We start from the raw sequence: 24,052 nt of genomic DNA, 5'->3' as shown, positions 1-24,052 counted from the left end.
ACAAGGGGACACCTGCACAGGGACACACACACCGGGAGAAGCTGTATGGGTGTGAGGACAGCAAATCTCCAGAAGCTGGGGAGGGGCTTGGAGCAGATTCTCCATCATACCCTCAGAAGGAACCAACCTTGCCCACAACTGGACCTCAAACTTCCAGCCACCAGAACGACACAGCGATGGCCTTGTGTTGTTTAAGCCACCCAGCTGGAGGCGCTTGGTCACGGCAGCCCTCATGAACTAACACAGGAGTGCCCAGGGGGAGGGTGTAGCTCAGCATGCGTGAGGTCCTGGGTTCAATCCCCAGCACATCCTTTAAAAATAGATAAACAAGTGAACCTAACTACCTCTCCCTCCCAAAAAATTTGAAAAAAAAAGTTCCCTGGACTTGACTGTGTCCTCCTGAGCCAATGCCAGGGCTCCCACAAGGCTGACCTGACGTCACAGAGACCCCGTCCTGAGGGAGAATTGCTGGGAGATAGAAAGCCTGATGATCTTATGCTCAACAATGACCCCCACCTGCACCCCACCTCCACCCCACATCTGCACCTCCCTACCTGCTCGGCAAGCAAAGGCAGATCCAGGGCCCTGGTGCCAGGACGCCTGCCACCCCTTGTGCCCGTGGTAGATGCCGCTAATTGATTAAGATACTCTCCTGCTAAAAACAGAGCCTCAGAATCTTTCACAACCCAGGGCCCTTAGAAGCCACCAAAAAAAAAAAAAAAGTCTATTAGAGTTGGCATGATAGTAGAAACCAACTTAGGATTCTGATCACAGGCAGCAACTCTGTGAAGTCCAGAACAGCACCCTTTGCCCCTCCAGGTACCTTGTACCGCTTGGCACAGTATCTCGTAAACTGTAAGTACGCAGGCCACACCTGATGAATCGCTGTGTAGTTGGATTTGGGCTGAGAAGGGACAGCAAGGGTGACAGCAACCACAGCCCTCCCCCATTTTGCAAACTACAATTTTGCAACAATTATCTGGGACAGCCCTGACCTTCACCACCACCGTTAATTTATTCAACAGTTACTAACAGACCACCTGCTACGGGCCAGGTCTGGGCTAAAGTTTGGCTTCCAGGGCGGGAAGAAGGTGCCGAACAGCGCAGACCCCCAGAAACTGCAGAGAAGCGCCGTGAGTGACACGCACTCCCTGAGCCAGCAGGACTCATGTGACTTTCCAGCAGTGTCAGCCCGACACACTGGGCGCTAAGAGGCTGTGGGCTGGAAAGTCCTCCCAAGTCCCCTGCACTCACCGAGCCGCCTCCCCCTGTCACGGTAGCGCCAGGGTCCCAAGCGGCTCCTGATGGCAGGAGCGGGCCTACAGCCCAAGGTCAGCCCGCTCTTTGAACACATTCCTGACCTGACTTATTTATCTGCAACAACCGACATTCATTAGAGAGCCAAGTGCGGGCTTGGTGCTAAGACAGCTTGTGGACACTGAGACGCTGGAAGCACATCTCCACGCTCACGGGCGGCCACCTAACGGGAACATTCATTTGGGGGAAACAAGGACTTTGCCTGCTCCTGCTTGGCATGAGGAAGACGCCAGCCCCTGGGGAAGAAGGAGGTGCCCTCCTTGGGGGCTGCCCTTACCTGTCTCACTTCATCACAGAACAGGACGAAGACCAGCGCGTAGAGGACCAGCTCCGGGGGGCGGGGCACGGAGTGGAAATCCATCAGCAGCACGTAGGCAAAGAGCAGCAGGAAGGCGATGTAGAAGACCACGTTCCAGGAGAAGACCACAAACGGGGACGTGAAGAAGGCCACGTAGGACCACAGGAGCTTCCTGTGCTTGTCCAGGGGCTTCTTCCTGGACCAGGACGGGGAGCACCGTCAGTGTCCCAGCAAACACACTGCGTGGGCTACAACACGCCTCCTGAACACACATGAATACAGAGCCCAAGCTGGCCCCGGGAGGGGAGGGGTCCAAACTGTTCTGAGAAGGACTCAGCCAAAACTCAGCCCTTGGCACTTCGTCATCAACAAATCCAAATTCTGCCTCGGATACTGACCACGTGACCCCGCTCCCATCCGTCTGAGATCAAACCCAGGGGAAACTGGAGGAGACCCCAGAAGAGAGCCAACGTCGTAAGTTCCAGGCCTTACAATCCTTTACACACACACACACACACACACACACACAACTGAATGTGTGCCTCGGTTTCATACCGAAATGAGATAAAGCCACAGCCAGCCAAAGGTATGATAAACAGACACAGGATAATCTTCCAGTTCTTGGTGTCTCGGGAAATCTCCCCATACCATTGCTTGGACAGAAAATTCTACAGGAAACAGAGAAAAGGACACAGGTCCTCATTAATGCAATGACATGCCAGATGGCATGCAACCGTTCCACCCAGCCCTCAAACCTCCCCCAAATAATTACTCTCGGAGGCAACGTCCTTACTCTTTTACATTAGTTACCTGGACTCTCAGGGGCTACAATAAAACTGTTTAAAATCCTGTTTGATTTTCGGTCCTTTTTTAAGTTGGGTTCTATGAACTTTTTTATTATTTTTTATTGAAGTATAGTCAGTTTACAATGTTGATTTCTAGTGTGCAGCATAGTGTTTCAGTTGCCCATGTATATATTCCTTTTCATAACCTTTTCACTCCAGATTATTACAAGATGTTGAACACAGTTCCCTGTGCTAAACAGGGGACCTTGTTGTTTACCTGTTTTATACATAGTAGGGTTCTATGAACTTTAACCTAGAGGTTGTATGAGTCCAAATTCACTAAACCTACGAATTTTAACCAGCCCTAACTCCTATTATGTAAGCTTAAACAAGCGTCTATGTAGCTCCTCTCTCCCAAAAGGTCACAAATTCACACATTCAGTGTTATCTGCATAGCCCCCACTGCTGGCGGCAGACAGGTGCCACTTGTCAGGAAACTAAAAGGAAGTCAGGAAGGGAGAGACCACTGGTGTCCACACCAGCTCGAGCTGCAATGCACCTGAAAAGCCGTACTTTGAGTCCGCACACAAGGAGGGAGGCTAGGCTGGGCCACATCGAAGGACCACACAGCTCTCAAAAAAGACTGTCATCAGTCAGAAGGGGGCTGGTGTGTCTCTGTGGCCAAGCAGGGGGGCACCCGAGGCCTTCCCAGCACTGACCGAAGGGCTCGGACCCAGATGCCCACCCACCCCGGCACTTCCCTCTGGGAAAGGACGGCTTCTCCGGGGAGCCCTGTCACGCTCTGCCTGGGCAGCTGTGGCCCAGCGTGTGCCCGGCCCACGAGGGGCAGCCCCGGATGCACCACAAGCTGCAGTTGGTGGGTGAACGCCAGCTTCCTCGGGCTCAGGAGGGCAACACCGGGGCAGGTCCACGGGGCTCCCAGAAGCCCCCAGAAGCCGCACCCCGTGACAGCTTCCTCCCCAGCACGCCTGTGTCTGCTTTCTTCCCTTTCCCTCCCCCTCCCCTCATCTCACTGCCCCCACTCCCCTCACACACCTCCTGGACTCACGTCCAGGACAAACTAGCTGCACCCACATCGTTTGGGGGTCTGCTTCCGCGGGGCAGACAAAGACAAGGAATCTCCAGTCCTCACTCTCGTGATCCAGCCGGGGTGATGGGCAGCCAGGCCATCGCCAAGCGGCACCATGAGGCCCCCGATCACAGAAAGCTCCCCATGAGCTCAGTCCCACAGCCACCAGGGACAGCTGACCCCACGCAGCAGCCCGCCCACAGGAAGCACGCTCCCCGGTCCCAGGGGCCTGGCAGTGAGACTGTCCATAAACACCAATGAACTGGCATCTGGTTGGAACCCTCAGGACTGGTGAACTTGGACGGAAGCGTGAGTCAGCCTCCCCAGGGCCCAGCAAGACGGGGCGAGAGCAGAGCGTGGCGGCTGTGGCGGTCTCCCGGGCCACCCCCACCCCGGTGCCAGCCTCCCTCCAGCCCCCCGCGGTGCAGAGGTTGCACTTGAGCGGCTGCAAGACGCCTCGTGAGTCTCAGCATCCAGGACCACGTCCATGGACTCGAGCTCAGCGGCAGCGGCAGACGGAGTTCTTTCATAAACCCCGCTAGTTACTGGCTGCGTGGCATGATGGGAAGTCCGTAAGACAGACAATCATCACGGGATCAAGGCCCAGCATGGCTACTTCCTAGCAGCAACCTGAGGAGTGTTCCACAACCTCCCTGAGCTCCCGAGTCCCCATCAGTAAAATAGGACGACGTCCACCACCACGTGTGCTGGGAAGATGAAACGTGATCGCGCATATCAGTTGCGTGCAGACCAGCGTGCGTCCGTCCGTCTCTTCCCTACCCTCCTCCCCTTCACCCCAGGCGCCTCCAGCTGGGATGGTGGGTCGAAAATTTCCCTCCAAAACCTGGGACACCAGGTGCAACCCACTGTTGATTTAACTCAGGGCAGGAAACCTCTACACTGGCTGAACCCACGTCACTCTAGTTTCTCTGCTGCCATTTCCACTAGTAACAGCTGCAACAGGAACGGCCGACACAGAGGGCACCGTTCGCATGTCCTCACTGAATCCTCACAGCAGCCTCTCCTTTGCCCCTATTACGCCCATTTTACAGATGAGGAAACTAAGGCCCAGAGAGCTGGTGTAACCTGGCCCATCACCACACCCAGTTAGAGACATGCTCATAATCATGGGCTGTCCTGTTTGCTTTGTGGAAATGCAAGGAATATTCTCTCTTTTGCACCATCTCCAGAAGCAAGGATCTCCACCGACGCCTGTGCCCTGTCGTCTCCATAACATCACCCAACTCTCCTGCTATGGCCTTTAAATTGGAGAAGATTCATTTTTAAAATTATACATACATCTTTTAAACTATGTTTTCGGGTTTTTTTTAATTTTGTTTTCGGCTTTTTATTTCAGGGGGGCAGTTAATTAAGTTTACTTATTTATATATTTTAATGGAGGTCCTGGGGGTTGAACCCAGGACCTCGTGAACGCTAAGCATGCACTTTACCACTGAGCTATATACCCTTTCCCATTCTTTTTTTAACTTTTAAAAATTATTTTTAGGGGGCAAGTAATTAGGTTTATTTATTTAACTTTTTGATGGACTTACTGGGGATGGAACCCAGGACCTCATGCATGCTAAGGAGGCACTCTGCCACTGAGCTCTACCCTCCCCCTTTTAAAATTATATTTTCATATGCTGCTAATAGCATCTGATGGAAAAGGCCCCTTTCTGGGCATGATGTTTGATGACTGTGTGTTGTTTACCTGGACCCCGGGCTGGGCGATGAAATGCTGGTCCGTTGCCTCCACCGCCAGCTCCAAACAGTTGCTCCCACCCCAAGCTTCACAGGAATAGACCAGGAGCTGTTCCGCCAAGTCTTCGTCGCTGCTGTAACACTCTGTGAACAGCTCTGAGGGATATTTATCACCGGAGAGAGGGAAGCTGGAGGCGGGGCTGACCAATACACCAAACTTGCCCGCCCCCACCTCCCCAACCAAGCCCTGACTTCCAGAAAAGCCTAGCTGTGAGCACAAGGCATAGAGAAGGAACACCAGCACAACAGGACTCTACCGAACAAGGGGACCTTCTTTAAGCACCACACGCCCAGCACAGCGCCTCCTGGTGGCAGCTGTCCAGAAATGCCCACTGAATGCCCTCTTGGGTAGGGGTTCAGCCACTGGGGAGAGGACCCAGGCCTTCTGCCCCCTTCAGAGGGCAGCCCCTTCCATCTCATCTGCCTTCTGGGCTTTCCTGATGAGGTTTCTTTGCAAATAAAGCACAGTGCAAGAAACCCCCAAATGATGTTAGAAAACCCAGCCTACTGCATTGAGGGCGTGCCTACGTTTTGAGACTTATCACATACAGACTAAAATGCTGATCCTCAGAAGAAATGTCTTGAAAGTCAAAATATTAGGAGCCACTGCCTTGTTGAAGTCAAACAGAAAGCAAGTTATATCTTCAGATTTTTAATACATTAAAATAAATAATTGAACACCTTTACTCCAACCCAGAGAAGCTAAACTCAAGAGCATTTTTTCATTAGCTAAGACAGCAGACAAATAAGCCTGTATTTTGCAGCGAACCACGCGGCAAACTCCCAAGTGGAAAGGAAAACCCTGAGCTGGCCTGAAACTCTCTGTTGCTGGAGGCAACTGGCCTTGGATTTCTCACATCCCCGCACGGTCTGAGCCCTCGGAGCAGGTGAACTGACAAGCTTTGATGGAGGACAGGTGAACGGCAGAGGACAGACATTCCAGGCACGTCACACTTAGCGATGCCTCTGCGCCCTTATAGTCCAGATAATGAGAGACCTCACCCTGTGGCTGGGCAGCTCACCTGTAGCCTCACAGAAGCTCTGAGTCTCCTAAGCTTAGGGAGCTGCAGAGCCACCAGCACCAGCCCTTATTCACATCACCCCATAGGGAACTGAGACACAGGGACCATTTCAAGATACTGTTCTGCCTTCGCCACTGGTAATAAGTTACGTGTGTCCCTGACCCAGGGGTCTGGGGTCTCCATCAGTCTTTGTATAGGGAACTGGCAGGCTGCCTTAGCTTGCAAGTCAGGTAAAATCCCAGACCTGCCACGGTTTCTGAATAGCATCCCCAAAACAAAACAGCCCAAAGCTCCCTGTGGTGCAGCGTTACTCAGATCTGGCCTGGGCGTGGCCCTGGGCGGCTGTGGGATGAGAGAGCCCACATTTTCCCACTTGCATTCTTGGAAAAGCCAGTAAGTGCCACGGGCGCCTGCCTGTAGCGGCCGCAGGTCCCATCCCGGGAGGCTTACCCACTGCCCGGGTCTCGTACTCGTTGGCCAGCTCCTCGGACTCCCCGGCTGCATTGATGTCATTCTTCACCTTGGCCAGGGTCTTCAGAAGCTTGCTGGCTCCCAGGGCTGCCAGGGTGCAGCCCTTGGTCTTTCAGAGGGGCGAGAATGTTAGGGTTAGTTTGTAATCCCTTGACATGGTGGAGTCAGCATCAGTCAGACAAGACAAGGGCAAACTCGTGGCAAAAGCAGGAAATGGTAAAAATCGGAGCTGTTCGTAATGACACCGAGTACAATCTGCAATGTGCACAGAGTCTTGAACCTGACTATACTCGCAGTCCTGAACGTGGAATCAGCATATAAAAAGAAAATATCAAGATAAATGCAGGAGACGCTGACAGTAGGACAGTGGGGGGCCTGACCACGCGCCATCGCACCGCCGCGGCTCAGAGGGGGAAGCGGCCAAGGACACGGAGACCGGACGCTGCGGTCAGTGAGACTGGGTGTGAATCAATGCTCAGTACCCGACTGCATGCTCTCAAAATGGAGAATGTAGCTTCGTTTCCACTTCATAAATAATTTATAAAAATCACTACATGCAGAATCACAAAGAAAAGTCTCAATCATGTCCCAAAGCAACATTTGCACAGGCCCTCCTTCCTGTCCACAATGCAATAAAGCTGGGGATTAATTTTTAAATTAAACTTAAAAACCTCCCCCAGTTGGAAAACAGTCACAAATCCACACACACCTAAGAAGCAGGTGCCTACTGGACTGCCCACCAAGCACAGAGGCTTTTCAAGGACCTCTCATCCCAAGCACATCTCTGTTCCCATGGAAACAGGCACAACTGGACCCACCAACATCAAACACCCCATTGTATTGATGGTGTTTTAGGTTAGGCACGTAAGTTTTGAGAGGGTCAGAAGAGCCACAGCAAAGCATACACTCGCCGTGGACCTGGATATTTACCTGCTCCCAAATGACTTTGGAAAGCTCCTTCTTGTTCTGAAGAATGGCCCAGATGAAAAGTGCTTGCAGGGGGTGCCGGGTAATAGGAGACACGTCCTGGGAGGGGTTAGAACACGTGGTCAGCCCATGCAAACGGAACATCACTTTAGCAGCGGCACTAACACAAGAATGAAAACGGGGTCAGGATGCCCTAGCAGGGTGCCCCACGTTTCCAGGGCTCTATGACTTGGTGTCTGAATCCATTTTAATAGCACAGTGATGTGACTTTCATCTCCACAACTCACCAGGTGGTATAATTTGACCCAGAATCTTTTATCTGTCATAAAAGTCCACGTACAAGTAGATGGGAAGGTTTAAAGGGTGAAAAAAACGTGCTGACAGCAATTTAAAAACTGAATGACTTCTGACAGGCTGAAGAGAAAGCAGTTCCTTTGCATCACATAACTCCCTTTCTCATCCAGAAAAATCGTTCGAACTAAATTCTAACTTTCCTATAATTTAAGTTCAACCATCACAACATAAAATTATACCCATTTCTTTGGAGCGTTATTCAAAGTTTCAATTCCTAACACATCAATTAGAATCTCAGCTCCTATTCGGCCTCCCAAATCTTCCAATGGAACCTTTCCAGAGAAAAAGCAACTATATGGATATATTCCTTTTAAACTTCCCTACAGGTTTTACCAAGATCCGAAATGTTTCTGGCACAGTTATAGATACTGCAGACAGTTTTAACATAAATCACATCAAACAGAAGCTTTCTAAACACGTCCAGTTCTTTCAAATACCCAGCTCCTTTAGATTTTTGCCACACAGACACATACATTGAAATTCAAGAACTATAAACAATAATGACCTAGTCTGAGTTTCCCCAGAAGCAACCGAGCATTTGAGACAAGTAGTTTGAGAGGTGATCCCAGGGAAACCAGTAAGAGATTGAGAAAATGAAACTGGAAAAGAAAGAACCCACAAATGGAACATTATCAACAAGTCGTCATGGTTGGTAACCAGAGATTAATCCCACGAGGCAACCTAGGAGCTGATGTAGAACACATGCCTCAGAACCATCTCCTCTGAGCAGGGAGGCTGTTGGGGTATTTATACACCAGCTTCCAGCCATCACTGGGCTCCAACAGACAAAACCTTCAGCAAAGAGCTGTAGGTGCTTTCAGTCGGAAACTGGGTCTGCCTCAGGAAATTCCAAGAGAATACAGGTGATCTATTCACCACATCCTCTCAAATGGAAACCTGGCTTATCCCTTTGGAAATATCCACTGCCCCTTTTATTCACAAAACAATGCTCGGCAGTTCTCCAGTCCTCTGCAGGGGTAGCAGAGAACTATTTTAGGCAGATCATATCCAAAAAGTATAAGCAGGCAGTCATTTGTTTGTCCCTGTTCCCTGTTAGATGACTTCAGAAAGTGTGTCACACCGAGCTTTGCAATTAAGAAACACTGCAACAACTAGTTTGAAATATGGCACAGAGAATAAAGCAAGAAAGCTCGCCACTTGTTAGCTCACTTGGACTTGCTAGCATAAATAAAGGCAGGAGAAAAAGTGAACAACCCCAATGTGTTAACTACATCACGGCAATGAGGTAGGGAGTAGGAAAGATGGAGGTAGAGAAACATTTTTTGAAAGAAGACGCTAAACATCGGAGGATTCAAGCAGACAACGGTACCCAGTACATACATGCAGTTCCACATCCATCTCATCCTTGCTATTTCTGTCTTCCTTCCGGAAGCCTCTTCGGAAATTAGCAACCAGTTTCCAGACGAACGTGAGGAGGGCGTCATTGTAGGAGTTCTTGGCGATCTGCAGGTTCTGATACACCAGGCTGCTGAAGTGGTTGGAGAAGAGCTCGGTGAGGACGTCACTGGTGAGGAACTTCCGCAGGTTCAAGCCGTTCTCCAGAAAGAGGCGCACAAACTTGGGTCTGTCCTTAATGAGAGCCGTAAACATGACTTCCTGAAGGTCAGCGGACTGAGGAGAAGGAGCAGAGAGAGAACTCACAACCCGAGTCCACTCAAGGAGACACAAAGCATTCTCCTTCTCAGCCACATTGCATTTGCAGCCACAAAGTATAGCATCGGTATCTTCACCTTCACTTTCAATTCTGCTTTGGGAATAAAATTTATTTTTTTCAATCACAACACAACATTGTATTACAGCTCAAACGTGGGGACATGGGAAGCAGCGTGGCGGAATCCTTGAGATCAGCCAGATGTGGGCTTGGATGGGACTTGGCCTCTTGCCAAGTGAAATGGGAGAATGACGCCCACCTAAGGACGATGTTGATCAAGAACTGTATCCCAGTGTCCAGCACACAGGAAGCACCCACTCCCTTAGGGGCAAGGGGCTAGCCTACAGCTTGCACCGTTTCTCTGAAGTCTACAGTAGACACCGATCGTGAGCCAACCGCCAGCCAGCTCTTCCCTCCCTGCCATGGGGATCATCCGGCTGCCCTTCACGCGCCACGAGGCTGATGCCTGGTCATGTCACACAATCATGAGTCATCGGAACACTTGACAACTATACCTGGTCATTATTTATCTTTATCTCTACTGCCTGGGCTCCTGATAAACCCCATCCCATAGAAGCTTAACTGGGAATCTTCGTAAAGACAATTAATGTGACCCTCAGACGCACCCAGTGGTCTACAGGCTACACCAGCTCTCAGATACATTTTGATGGTCCTCCAGAGTATCTCTTACAATCTGATTCGATTGTCAACATTAAAAATTAGACGGTTCATAAAAATCTACCTTTCCAGCATTAAAATCCAGATTCATGAGGAAACACCGGAAGCTCTGCCAGCACAGAGAACCGTCAGCTGGGGCCAAGTGGCAGCGGCCCCGGGAGCCTGGGCCCTGCAGCCCACCCAGCCCTCTCCTCACCTGACTCGTCTGACCCCTGCTTCAGGAACAGCCCCTGCCCAGGGCAGCATTAGCAGCTCCTGTTTCTGTCTGATGTTGGTCTCACAGGGATCACACGCTGCCTGCAGAGGGAACTGCCGAGGGTCCCCTGAGTCCCCCGACTGTGGCTCCAGGTGGGACGGGGATGGGAAGAGGGGGCTGCCCTGGGGACAACAGCCGCTGCTATTGTTCCTCTGTCCCCGAGGCTAGTGCTCCTTGTGCCCAGCCTTTCACGTTTCCTTCTAAATCTGTGCGCCTTTCCATTGACCACACATTCTTTCAGCATAAGGCAGTGGTTCTCAAACTATAATCAGAGCCATCTGGAGGGCTATTAAAGCACAGGTTGCTGCTCTCAACCCCGGAATTTCTGCTTTGGCAAGTCTGAGGTAGAGTCGGACCATGCGCACCGCTAACAAGTTCCCGCTTCTCCCTGCACCACCGCCGGTCCACGGACCACCCTTTGAGAACCACCAGCACATGGGGCAGAGAAAGGCTTGACAGTCAGACACATCTTTGTTTCCAACCCTTGGTTCCACCATGACCTTACATGTGACCGAACAAGATTGTGTCTCTGAGCCTCAGTTTGCTCTTCTGGAAAACAGGCGCTTGTGGGGATGAAATGAGACAACACAGGTCAAGGAGGCTTCAGAGATTCAAGTTGAGAGCAGGCCCTAAAAATGCCATCAGTTAGGCCCTGCCCATGGTCCCCATGGAGCCTTGGGTTATTAACCAGTGAAATGAGGTAATCCCTGTGGTGGCTGGTGTGAGGGCCAAGAGAACTGGCCCAGTGAACGAGGTTATACAAATATTACCACTATTCCAAAGATTTTTATTTCTAAAGAAAGACGTATATAGGGCTTAACATGTGCCAACGTTCTAAGCATTTTAGAAACATTATCTGATTTAACCATCGTAACAATCCAGCGAGGCAGGCACTGCTATTATCACTATCTCCATTTCCAGATGAGCAGTGGTGTGCTGGCCAATGTTTGACCACCAACTCTGTGGAAGAAAACACAACGCCCCGACTGGTAGCGTCTGCCCGTTCCTGTGGTGTAAACGCTCCCACCGTGGCCACTTTTCAGCTACCAGTGTGACATCGTTGAATGCGGAACTGGGACTAGATCAGGGGTGGCACGTAGTGGTCCCAGCCCACAGATACAACAGGCATAATCTTGAGAGCAAAGGTCACAGTAAACGTAGTAAAATAATGAGAAAGGGATGAGTCTGGTTATTTATGACCTTTGTTTTTAATAAGATGTATTTGGTTCTAAATGTATATTATTTATTTTTTAATAAAATATATATTTTAGTAACGACTGCATTTAACAACTGACTCAAAAATCCCTAAAAACGGTAGCAGTGAAACCAGCATGAGCTGACTCCAACTCGCCACTGACTGAGGAACTGAGGCCTAAAGAGATCAAGTCGCTTGCAGGGGCGAAGGCACGCAGTGGCCGGCTCCCGAGTCCGCACCCCTAACCGTTACGCCCTTCACCCTCAGCCGAGTTAATACAATTAAATGTACCATTCAGCATGTGCCTGAGTTTACTTGTGCCATCTGACCTCACTTAAATAGAACGTTCCACACACAGGGATTCATTTATGAATCAATTAACTGGATCTACTTCCAGTTCGACTTTCTCTCAAATAACTGAAGACTTGCAATGTGCCGCAGGGTTCATTAGACTGCAAAGGCCAAACAAAGGTAATGTTTGCTAAAGGAATGAATAATTTAAAAACCCCTAAGCCGTTACCTTATTTGTATTCTACTATTAAAATTGATCCATTTTAATATAAATGAAGTCTTCATCTTTGACTAAGTAATGGTAGGCCTAAAAGTGCTTTCTGAACCTGACTGCAAAGGATGAAAGTTATGAATACATGCGCCTACGTTTTCATACAATTTTATAGGCACGTGAAATTAAATTCTCACTACCTGCTAATGACTTAATTCAGAAGAGCTGAAAATAAAGAAGCTCCTGCCTTGCAGAGTCAAGTGTCATAGTTTATAGTTGTTCCCATGAAACAGAGCTCCTAAGGCAGATGTAACTCTAGTTGTACACAGAGGACATGGCTAGAAAATGCAGTCCTGCAACTCTCATCAAATTCCAAGTGAGAAAAAAATAATCCAAATGAACTTATTTATAAACCAGAAACAGATTCACAGACATAGAAAACAAACTATGGTTACCCAGGGGAAAGGTGAGGAGAGGAAGGGATAAACAGGAGTTTGGGACTAATTCATGCACATTACTATACATAAAATAGATAAACAACAAGGACCTACTGTAGAGCACAGACAACTATATTCAACATCCTGTAATAACCTATAATGGAAAAGAATCTGAAAAATTATATATATATATATATATATATATATATATATATATATATATATATATAAAACTAAATCACTCTGTTCTGCATTTGAAACTAGTACAACATTGTAAATAAACTATACTTAAATTTTTGAAAATTCAAAGTGAAAAAAGTCAGTTTACTAGAAAAAAAATACAGATTTTTTTTGGACATAAAACTTCCATTTTGGAGGGTCTTGATTGCCTGGGGATTCCTGACTTTCTAGCTTTAAGACATTCATTGCATATATTCAGTCAACTTATTCTATTTTTCTCTTATGCGTCTCACTGCTATCGATCCTCTTGTCAGAACTCGGCTAGGTAGGTGGGACAAGATGCAAAATGACTACCGGCATCTTGAGTTTTGGTCGTGCTACTTCTGATAAACCCCCTTCAATCACCCTGCACATATTCTCCCCTATACTTCCGTCCATCAGCTCCCAAGAGGAAATCTGTCCCTCACACCGGACAGAGAATCACCTCTTACATCATGGCTGAAGAGCTATAAACTTTGGATAATACTGGTGGACTGGTGTTACCTTAAGTTAGGGCATTTATTTTTATCATCTCTTCGTAACAAACCTACTAAGTCCATGCTATTATCCCATACAACAGATGAGAAAAGTGAGGCTTGGCAACACTGATGTACCAGGACAGAACACTCTTTTACAAGATTTGACATTGAAGACCTTGTCAGAAATGGACCAGAACTGACGCTGGATAACCCAGGGGGACTTCTTATTTACCTCCCATCGGCGGTCATTGGTGAAAATCTCGTCATTGGCCAGGTCCAGCTGGTTCCATTCCAGCAGAAGCTTCAGCTGCCCATTCCAGTTATCCTTATCTTGATCGTTGGTGCTAAAGGCTACAAGAGGACAGAGAAAAAAATCCGCTCACCAAATGCTCAGAAATAAGAGAGTCAGATCCATTCCATATGGCCAATTATCAGAGCCATTTATCAAAGGAGATTCTAAGCACGTTCTCTTAGAATCTGACACTCAGAGCCGTCATTTCACTGAGTTTATTTTCACTCATTCTTATCCATATTCTGTATGTCCCAGAGTATTTAATAAGAATCAATTTAGGCAATAATATCTCTCCTATCCTAAAACTATGCTATATAGCTGTTTCTCCATAGAATAGACTTAGATTCCATAAATGTTACATTTCAAGGACCACATCTCACTTATACCAAATTTAATCTATGAAATAATGAGCTATATTCTAACAATGGTCTACTTGTCTTCCAGAGCTAATATTTTCTGTGCCTATGTATCTCTATACCCATAATTTAAATAAATATCCTTACAGCCAAATTTCTGACAAGCACAGTAAGTATGATTCTAATGAATAGCTAATGCTGAACTTGCAGTTACTAGGTGCTTTGTCCTGCTCTGCATTCCCTACATATGTTAATCTGGCAGCTCAACTCTACATGGTCTTTGCCAAGGGTCTACTTACCTCAGGTAATTCCATCTTGGTGGGATTCTAAGACAGCAAAGTTCACACATGAGAATTTTGTTATTTTTTAATTTTAATTTTTTGAGGGGGGAGGTTATTTATTTATTTATTTATAGAGGAGGTACTGGGGATTGAACCCAGGGCCTTATGCATGGTAAGCACACACTCTACCACTGAGCTATCCCCTCTCCCATACACATGAGAATTTTAAAACTGATTTTTATTCATAAGCTTCAGGAAATCTGTAAACCCCCTGAAACTGAATGCAAAATAATTTATGTGTGTGAACTATGTGTGCACGTATAACCGAGCAGGACCCTCTGTCATCGGTGATCATCTGGTATCTGTAATGGTGTTTGTAACTGCTTAACTATGTAATGGCTTAAAGGGTTTTTCTCATTCTCCTGCTGACTAAGGTTAGGCTGGAGAGGAGGGAGGCTTGGGTGGTCCACCCAACCCCCACATGGTGCTGTGTGCAGGGGTCATGCTCAGTGCCCTGCTTTTGACCCCAGTGCCCTCCCATTGACCTGACACCTCAGAAACAGCAGTTGGGTTTTTTGCCCATCTTGCTGTTCATAACTCACTCCAACTGTGCATGTCTGCAGTTGGTTTTGGCCCCTTGTGGTTTCCTTGTATCCTGTTGCTCAAGCTGCAGGACTCAGGCTGCAGTAGGAGGTCCTATGCCTGCTTAAAAGGCTAAAAGCATTTATCAACCTGACTAAGCTGCACAAGTTTTTCTCTAGAGCTCATTTCCATAGAGCCCCTTCCTATGCATCCTTTGTTCTAGGAATAAGGATATTAAGAGAGTCCCAAAGCTGGAGGTGAGCTTCATACCCAGCAGAGGGAAGGCGACCCCTGCATCTGCAGAAACAAGAACAACTTTGCAACAACTTGTTACCTTGTATGTGATCTCTATGGAAACTAGTTCTGCCCTGTGACCTCTTGAACTTTTACTATTAAATCCCTAGCCTTCTCTCCCAGGCAGGCTCATAGTCTTGGATGCATTAGCCTACTGTAATTTCCTTTGCCTGGCAAAGAAATAAAGCTGCCTTTTCTACTTTATCCAAAACTCTACCCTCAAGTCTCAGTTCAGTAAGTGGGGTACAGAGGCTATGTTTCAACAAAACATGTGTGTATATATATGTGGAACCCTGGGACAAAGGCCCATAGCTTTTATCATATTCTCAAGGCATCTGACACTCAGATAAGGGTTTTAAACCACTGTTAGAGACAGCTCTGCAGAGAGCACTGTGATCATATTCAACCAGGATTTTAATGACATTAAAATTCTTCTATTAAATACATACAACCAAGGAGATTTAACTCAGCAGGTCAACAATATATTCTAACTTCTATTCTATGATAAACAAAATTAAGTGCTAGATTATATTTCAGGAAAGCTGTTTAAAGAAATAAATGCAACTCATTAAAAAGCCACAGAGAGCAACAGGAAGCTGAAACTGCTAGCGGGGCTGTTCTTACTCACCTTTGTACAACGCGTAGGAAATAGCGTTGCTCACAATTTCGTCCCCAGCTTCTTCCATCTTAATAACTGTTAATAAGTGAGAACTTTCAAGAATTTCTTTGAGCTGGTAAGATTTAAAAAGCAGAGTTGTCAGCCAATGATTTTAGGCATGAGGAACATAAACTATGCTCTTTGGGTAAGGAATCTTTCATTCCATTTTGTTTTTCAAGACCACCTATAGGAATGTTCCAGATCCTCTTCACTCCCCTACAGCACCTGTTCCCACAGCGTCTAGTTTCTAAATTGGAACAGTGAGTCCTTGACAACGATGAGAATAAGTATTGGGTCTACAAGGGCACACACAGAAAAAGGGCTCTTTCAAAAAGCTGAGAGACTCACTGACTAGGGGGTGAGAGTGTGTGTGTGTGCGTGTGCGCGCGCGCGCGTGTGTGTGAGACAAAGCCTGGCAGCACGTGGTAGGCGCTCAAGTGCTGCATGAGTGAGTAAAAAAGGAAAAGATAACAGAAAACCAGAGAAATCACCCAAGTGTGAACAAAAGCCAAGACAATCTGGTGACTGAATAAAGGGATGAGGAATTTGCTATATTAGCCTTTGTGATTCTTCTGTAATGTTTAATTTTAAAACAGTTTTTTAAGATTAAAGAGCTGGGGGGGGGGGAGGGAGACACCCTGACTACAAGGTTTCAGGCGTTGGCAAGCTTGGTGGCTGGAAGGGTGAAGACGTGGACTAAGATGGACCCCTGGATTCACACTTTAGGAGGTGACCTGAAGGCTGCAGTTTCCTGGGAAAGGCAGGGCTGGAGTTCAAGAGGCATCTGAGGATGACGAGGAGGTAAATGAAAACTGCAGGAAAACATGGAGCACAGTGGGTTTGATGGATAGACGAGGGGCTGGCAGCAGGAAGGGAGGGGCCCTTTGATCACGCTGGCAGCCTTTGTTCAGGCAAAGGAAAGCGGTCCAGGAAAGGGGTCAGCTAGAAATGCAAGTGGGGGGGGTCCAGGTCCCGGGATTCCGGGGTGCGAGTGGGGGTGGGCAGCACAGACAGGGCGAGACACCTTCTCCTCCAAAATGGAAAGGAAGAAAGAAGGTGAATACAGACAGAGAGCAAACTGATGGAACCCAGAGACGCTGCAGGAGCTCCTGGCTCATCCCCCCTCCAGCCGTGTACTCCCACCTCTCCAATCCTGACCCCCCACGGCAGCCAGAGTCAGACTTCCTGACCACACTCTGATCACATCTCACCTCGCTTCAAATTCTTCAGTGACTTCCCATCACACTTTACAACAAGACCAAAGCAAGACCATTACAACAAGGTCAAAACCTGAAGACAGTGTTCAAGGGACTCCCTGGCATGGCTTCTCCGGTTTCCACCCACAATATCCACCCGCGGTGCCATCTTTCCCCTCCTCGGGTGGGCCAAGCCTTGTAGCTCAGGAACTTTGCACATGCTGCTCTCACCAAACATCCCCAGTCCTCAGCCTTTCAACCCTCAGCATCGTGCAGATCATGGCCCCCACGTCACTTCCTCTGAGAAGCCTTCCCCAGAGAGCCGTCCACTCCCAGCCAGGCTCCCCTGGCTCACGCCCCTGTGCATCCACACTGTCTTGCTTCAGAACACCCGTTCCGGTTTGAAATTACACAATGCACTGTACTGTAATCACGCGAGAAGAACCTTTTTTCAGTTTGTGTTTCCTCCCTGAAAACAAGCACTCCCTCTGTTGTGGACACTATCTTCTCTGAAGCGCCTGTTCCAGAGCCCAGCAACTGAATAAATGAATGGGTTTGAAATGAGTGAATGACATCTAGGTTGACCGAGAGACTGGGAGACTGCAAAGGGTCAAGTGTTCGAGAAGGTGGGGAACAGGTGCAGCAGAACGAGTAAGACGGCACTGGGCGGGGAGGAGGTGTGGTCCCAGTGGGAAGTCCACTGGGTCTCTCCAAGGGGACTGGAAGATACGAGGCCGGGTTTGGGGGCTGGCTGTCCACGTGATCAGTGAGGTCACCTACAATTACCCTGGAAGGGTGCTCAATTAATATGTGACTGCCTGTATACATTCATTAATTAATAATCCCACCCGAGCTCGGTCTTTGGGAAAGCTCCACCAACGGCAAAAGCCCATATAAGTGCGTAATTAAAATGCCAGACTGATCTTTACTATTGACGTATGTCTTCTGATTGATCTAATTATAATTATGATAAATATGAATATGAATTAGACATGAACCCCAGAAAGGATAAAATAATTGCAGAAGGTGGAATGTGTCTGACGTTTAGCCTACTTCAGATGAATTTCCTGCAACAGTTTCTTTGAAGCAGAAATAAAAATCCTTCATAAAGGCTGTGGGTGCCCATAAGGTGACACGGCCCCTTGGCCATGACCTGGTCTGGACTCTACAGTCCAACTTGCATGAGGAGTAAGAAGAAAGTTACTAGAACGAACCTAGGTCCCCCTTTGGTGGGTGAGCTAAGAGTTGTCCATTCCTTCCTCTATGAGCATCCTGGAACTGACGGCTGAATGCCTTCCATCCATCACAGGAGGTTACCTGGAGTACACTGCTCAACACACAATGTCTTCAGCTGACATCTACACTTTGGGACTGCCCCCTTGGTATGTCTGGAATGACTCAAACTGCTTAGGTCTTAATTCGTGGAAAATTGAAAACGTACAGTTGCTCTGGGTTTTACATAATTTCCTCACCCGTGTATTTTCGTACAGAGGAAACCCTCCATGAAAATTAAGCCTTTGGGTACTCACCACCCTTTCACTCACTGTTACTCAGGGTGGGGAGTAGCATGGCCAACTGATGACTGTGGCCTTGCCCAAGCAGTCCTTTCCTGCTTCTCTACTGAGACATGCTCCTTGCAGGGCACTCGGGCTCTGCTATCCGCTGTCAACCACACACCTGGGGAGGGGGAACGCAGTGGGCAGGAGTTGTTCCTCCCTACTGCTGAGACACGCAAAACAGAGACGCTCCATGCTTGTTGACGCGGAGTAAGAAGGACTTTCAGCTTTGCAAACAGACTAGACTTTTAGCCCCGTGTGCCTCCCTTTATGAGGTATGGAGAGTAGGCAAGTCAAATTATGTGAACTTCATCAAACAGGGGTAATGCGTTCATAATACCAAATACTGATGCTAAGCTTGGGACTTAAGAATTCTTTGAAGTCTGACTTTCTCTCCTCTCATCTTGAAAAACGGACTTCCACCTCGTTCCGCAGGAAGTAGCCAGAGTGACTGTCACCCCGTTCCAATCAGGACTGAGGAGTATCAAAGAAAAATGGAGAATTGTAACCGAGTGGGACCCTCTGGGGTCTTCCCAGGACAGGACCGCACACCCCGCCTCCAGGTCCTCTGCCTGCCTCTTGTTTGCAGAAAAGCCGTAGTGTCCCAGGCCTCCCCGAGCCATAAACAGCCTGGATCAAGAGCAAATGATCGATGATGGGGACATTGTGCTGCGCACCAGAAACGGACACACTGTAACTGACTATACTTCAATTTAAAAAAAATATATAGATGTACGTAGAAATATCAAATCACTATGTTGTGCACCAGGAACTAACACAGTGTTGTAGGTCAACTGAACTTCAAAAACAAACAATATATAGAAAAAGAGATCAGCTTTGTGGTTACCAGAGGTGGGGATGGGAGCGGGGCGTTGGATGAGGGTAGTCCTTTTGACTACAAGGTCCATAGTTCCAGGTATAAGGTAAGTAAGTAGCAGGGATGTAATGTACATGATAATATGATTAACACTGCTGTACATTATACATAAAAGGTGTTATGAGAGTAAATCCGAAGCGTTCTCATTACACAAGGAAAACTTTTTTTTCTATTTCTTCAATTTTGTGTCTATATGAGATGATGGATTTTCACTGAACTTACTGTGGTCATCATTTCATGATTTACGTAAGTCAAATCATTATGCTGCACACCTTAAACTTATACAGAGCTGCCTGCCAATTATAGCTCAATAAAACTGGAAGGAAAAAAAAAAGAGTAAACGATTGAAAGGACGTGAACATGTGGTGACAAAAATAACAACCGAGCCAGGAGAACTGGTAACAATTTAAACAGTAAATCGGCCAGATGGCAGTCCCAGAACCTAGTTCTCCCCTGAAGGACATAGATAACAGCGTCTGATGCACATTCCTGAGTGTTTCACAGATGCTAAAACCCTGACCAAGTGGAAGACGTAACTACTACGTGATGAACATGAGCGTAGCCTCCAGACTGGCTGGAGCCTAAGGACTGACGGTGTTAACCCCTGCGACACCGCTCTGTGACCTCACCATCAACCAAACAGAGAACTGTGCACGGGCTGATCCTGCAGCCTTCACCTCCCCTCCTTCATCTCGCCTTTAAAAATGTTTCCACGAAACCCATCAGGGAGTTGGGTCTTTTGAACAGTAAGTGCCTGGACTTCTTGTTTGGTGCCTACAATAAACATCGCACTTTATTTCACACACACACACAAAAAAAAAAAATTATGGGAGTTTCAATTCCAGGAAAAAATCTGGTTTGGGCCAGAATGCAGATTCAAAGTCACTGAGAAAGCATAAAGCACCCGCAGCCACTAGTAGGGCCGGGCACTGAAGACGCTCTCCCTTCCCGGGAACCTGCTCCCCTACCACTCACCCATCTGATCCAGCTCTCAGTCTCCTCCTCCGGCAGCCGGGACACTGTGCGGGGTAAGAAGCGCACCAGCTTCTCCTTGATGATGGACGACGTCAGGGCGTCCTCCATCTCCACCAGGCTCGCGATCACATCAGCGATCTGCCCCGAGCCTTCCACCACCACGCAGGGAATTTTACTTTTGATGGAGGTATTGATGGCCTAGGGGAGAGGAGACAGAGTTGGCCAGATGGAAGAGACACGGAGGGTGAATAGAACCCAGCTCGGGACCCAGGTTCTAATCAAGCTGGTTAACAAATCACAATGACACATCTCTGCACTTTTTTCCTTTAGGGGGTTTAATTTCAATCAGAAGCAAAGCAAATATCTGCAGTCGCTTTAAGAATGAGAAATGCAAGCCAGATGTACGACACCCTGCGCTAATACCAAATTCCCTAATAAAGACACGTGTGGCTGGCAAGGCTTCCATAAGTAAGTGCTGTAAAATACCCCCATATACAACATTGCTCATCCCAATATTGACGTTGTAGATTTGACGACGGCTCTTAAGACGGTACCCAACGTTGTCACTGATCACTTATCTGATGGAGGTTAATAATATTCATACTTTAAGGTATAAAAATATCTCTGCAGTGGCAGCCACACTTTTTTGTTAAGTTGTCTTGCATATTTCTCTCCTCAAATATTTTCCCTTACCCCTTTCATTAAAAGAAAATAAAAATATATTTGCTTTCTGGATAAACACCTACCACACTTGTGCTCCCTTGACCAGCCTAGGGGAATCAGGTCGGAAGAATTTTGATCACTTGACAGCAAGACAAAGTGGTGTGAGTGATGGGTATGAAGAAAGGACGACGCCCCTTCCTTCAGCCCGGAGTGAAATGTCTCCCTGAGAGAGGATGTCGCCCGTGAAGGGTGCGGCGCCTCCGTCAGCGGGGGCAGAGGGCACTCACAGGGTCAGAGGGCACTCACAGACCACGCTGGGGTCCGCCCTCCCCTCACTACCTGCACTGAAGGTGGGTGTCAGGGCAGTGCGGGGGTGGGAGTGGGGATGATAACAGGTCAGCTGACGGATGCCAAGAGTAAAGAGCTCAGCTGACAGTCTCTCCCTGCTCCCCTCCTCTCTCCTGTCCCCAGGTCTGCGAGCCGTGAGACGGCGGAGCAGACTTGGTGGGAAATGCTGTGGACAGGCAGTGCCCCAGGACTGCAGCAGCTCTCTGGGAACCTTAATCCTAAATCTAAAATTTGAGAGAGCGCTAAGAAATGTAACCACCTTCAGTTACTTTCTCTTCCCCTCTCTCCCTCTTTAACGTGACTGCTTCTTCAAGCATCTCCGTACTGTTTCACAGTGAAAAAAAATTTTTTTTGATTTTATTTATTTATTTATTTTATTACATTATTTATTTTAATTTTTCTCTGAAAAATCTTTCCCTGAAAGACTTTTATTTATGTTGTTTTTTGTTTATTTGTTTTTTTGTAGAGGGGTTCATTATTTTACTTGTAAGTTTATTTTTTTAATGGAGGTGCTGGGGATTAAACCCAGGACTTTGTGCCTGCTAAGCACACATTCTACCACTGAGCTGTACCCTCCCCTTAAGATTTTTATTTAATAATGGTCTCAGCAGTAGCTCTCATAGCAGGTGTTCAGTTAATACCTACTGATGAAGGAATGAATGAATGAATGAATGAAAAGATCATTCTTACAGAAAATAAACAAAGGGAAGTGTTAGATTACAATTCTAAATAACTCTGCCAGAAATTTCATGTAACCCTAGGTGTGTATGATCGCAGCTCATCTCCACACAGATGGGGTGGCCAAGGTTTCCCAACACACATGCTGGTTAAGGTCCTTAAGTCTTGTGAGTTAATGTTGAGACTTCTCTTTGGCAGGTTGTTGGCCAAAGCCAACATCAAGTATAGAGGCTACTCATGTCGCTGCAAAGTCTCTTCCTAAATCTTCTCAATTGAGGAAACAACCCAAGCCTGTTAGGGACACACTGTGTGGTGGGAAAATGCTACCTACTTGCTTATAGAAAAGAAAGTAATCAAAAGCCCTGAAAACACAAATTTGTTGACTAAGTCTGTTAACCAATCTTCTAGAAAACCAAACCAAGACTCACTTTTAAAGTCTCCTTCCCACCTCCTTGGGCAAAACACACAATGGGGATCTTGCCACCGTAGTTGGAATCTGCAGGATAGAAAACATTAAAACTTAATTTGGGCTCATCAGAAATACTCACCTACCTCAAAGAAGTGGGGGGACCAGCAGTGTCTGCCCCGTGGGCCCAGGATGTGGTCTGATGGCTGCAGATCTCACAGACTTGACTACCTACCAGCTCATCACAATGGATGCATCTCTGTTCCCTAAACCAGTAACAGCATCACACAGGTCATGCTGCAATTTGCTAAAGTCTGTCAATGACTTACTTTGGCTGATATATATGAAGGCCAGGTTCAAGTTAGTCCTTACAATAATTACACTTTCACTCAATTGCACAATCTTATACTTTCTTGAGAGGGTGGGAAAATTGCATAACTATGTGTTGCACTCAATTGCCGCATTCTCCCCTTGAAACCAATGTTTTTGGTGGTTCTAATATATACAAGTAGCCAGTATTCAAGAAGCAAACCATCCACTGTTAAGCTAGTGGGTGGTTTTTATCATTTATACCCTAGCTAATTGCATTGCTTTATCCGCACAAATTTGCCACAGTGGATTTTATGTGCCCTTAAATGTTGCATGCAGAACAGACAGCAGGTCGCTACACTGACAAACCAGGGTGGGACGAGGCGGCCTTGTCAATGTTCTACACGTTGAAGGGTACACATCACCGTAACCTTGGCAGAAGCATTTCTAGTGCATTAAAGAAAAGAAACAGCAGCTCTTCCTTAGCAGACGGACACCTAGTTGGGTGGGTTCACCAGGCTTCACTCAATAATTAGGAGCCACGGCTGGTGCTGCTGCTCCTCTTGTTAGTGACATTTGTCGGACATCCCACCTCCTAAATACCGACCCTGAATAGTGCGCTCGGAGATGTACTTCTCCAGCTGGTTCCGGAGCTTTGCCTCAACTGTGGGATGCCCGTGACAGCCGCTGTCCACTAGCAGCAGATGGGTGTGATTGTTGTCCAGGATGTACAGAGGGTCTCTCTTGAAGTCATCCATGATGTACTGAGCTGAAAAATATCCCTGAAAAGCACAGAGAAACTTGTCTTAGATTTATCTGTTGGCCAAAATGCATGATGACATTTTTATATGTTCATATGAAGGCTAACCCTTTGGGTTCGACTACACTGATGCCTCCTCCCAGAATCCTAAGTGCAGAAGGGTCTTAGAGATCTCACAGTGAAGGCCATCATTTTAAATACGAAGAAATGAAGGTTTGACGTGGTTGGGTCACTTGCCTACTGTCACATAAATGACCGGTGGCAATGTGAGAATCAGATTCCCAATCTGGTTTTTATTCCATCACCCTGTGCTCCTTTGGATAAACTCACTGGAACGGATATCATTCAGGAAAGCATG

General features: G+C 47.4%; 1 protein-coding gene and 1 non-coding gene across 2 annotated transcripts in view; both read right to left on the bottom strand.

The window, feature by feature from the left end:
- TRPM8 (transient receptor potential cation channel subfamily M member 8) overlaps positions 1 to 24,052 on the bottom strand; it is a 76,016-nt gene that overhangs the window by 40,350 nt on the left and 11,614 nt on the right. The window contains exons 6-16 of the mRNA XM_064485278.1: positions 23,542 to 23,716; positions 22,648 to 22,715; positions 20,531 to 20,728; positions 15,897 to 15,999; positions 13,696 to 13,814; positions 9,367 to 9,657; positions 7,675 to 7,770; positions 6,724 to 6,853; positions 5,202 to 5,347; positions 2,171 to 2,283; positions 1,595 to 1,811 (exon numbers count right to left, since the gene is read on the bottom strand). Of these exons, the coding sequence (XP_064341348.1) occupies positions 1,595 to 1,811; positions 2,171 to 2,283; positions 5,202 to 5,347; positions 6,724 to 6,853; positions 7,675 to 7,770; positions 9,367 to 9,657; positions 13,696 to 13,814; positions 15,897 to 15,999; positions 20,531 to 20,728; positions 22,648 to 22,715; positions 23,542 to 23,716 (1,656 nt within the window). The remainder of the gene's footprint in view (positions 1 to 1,594; positions 1,812 to 2,170; positions 2,284 to 5,201; positions 5,348 to 6,723; positions 6,854 to 7,674; positions 7,771 to 9,366; positions 9,658 to 13,695; positions 13,815 to 15,896; positions 16,000 to 20,530; positions 20,729 to 22,647; positions 22,716 to 23,541; positions 23,717 to 24,052) is intronic.
- On the bottom strand, positions 14,525 to 14,598 carry TRNAG-ACC (transfer RNA glycine (anticodon ACC)). Its single transcript has one exon. It is a non-coding gene; the product is annotated as a tRNA-Gly (tRNA).

Source organism: Camelus dromedarius, chromosome 4 (assembly GCF_036321535.1).
Source record: "Camelus dromedarius isolate mCamDro1 chromosome 4, mCamDro1.pat, whole genome shotgun sequence".
NCBI lineage: Eukaryota > Metazoa > Chordata > Mammalia > Artiodactyla > Camelidae > Camelus > Camelus dromedarius.
The sequence above is the reverse complement of the archived record's forward strand: the minus strand, read 5'-3'. Positions and strand labels throughout refer to the sequence as shown.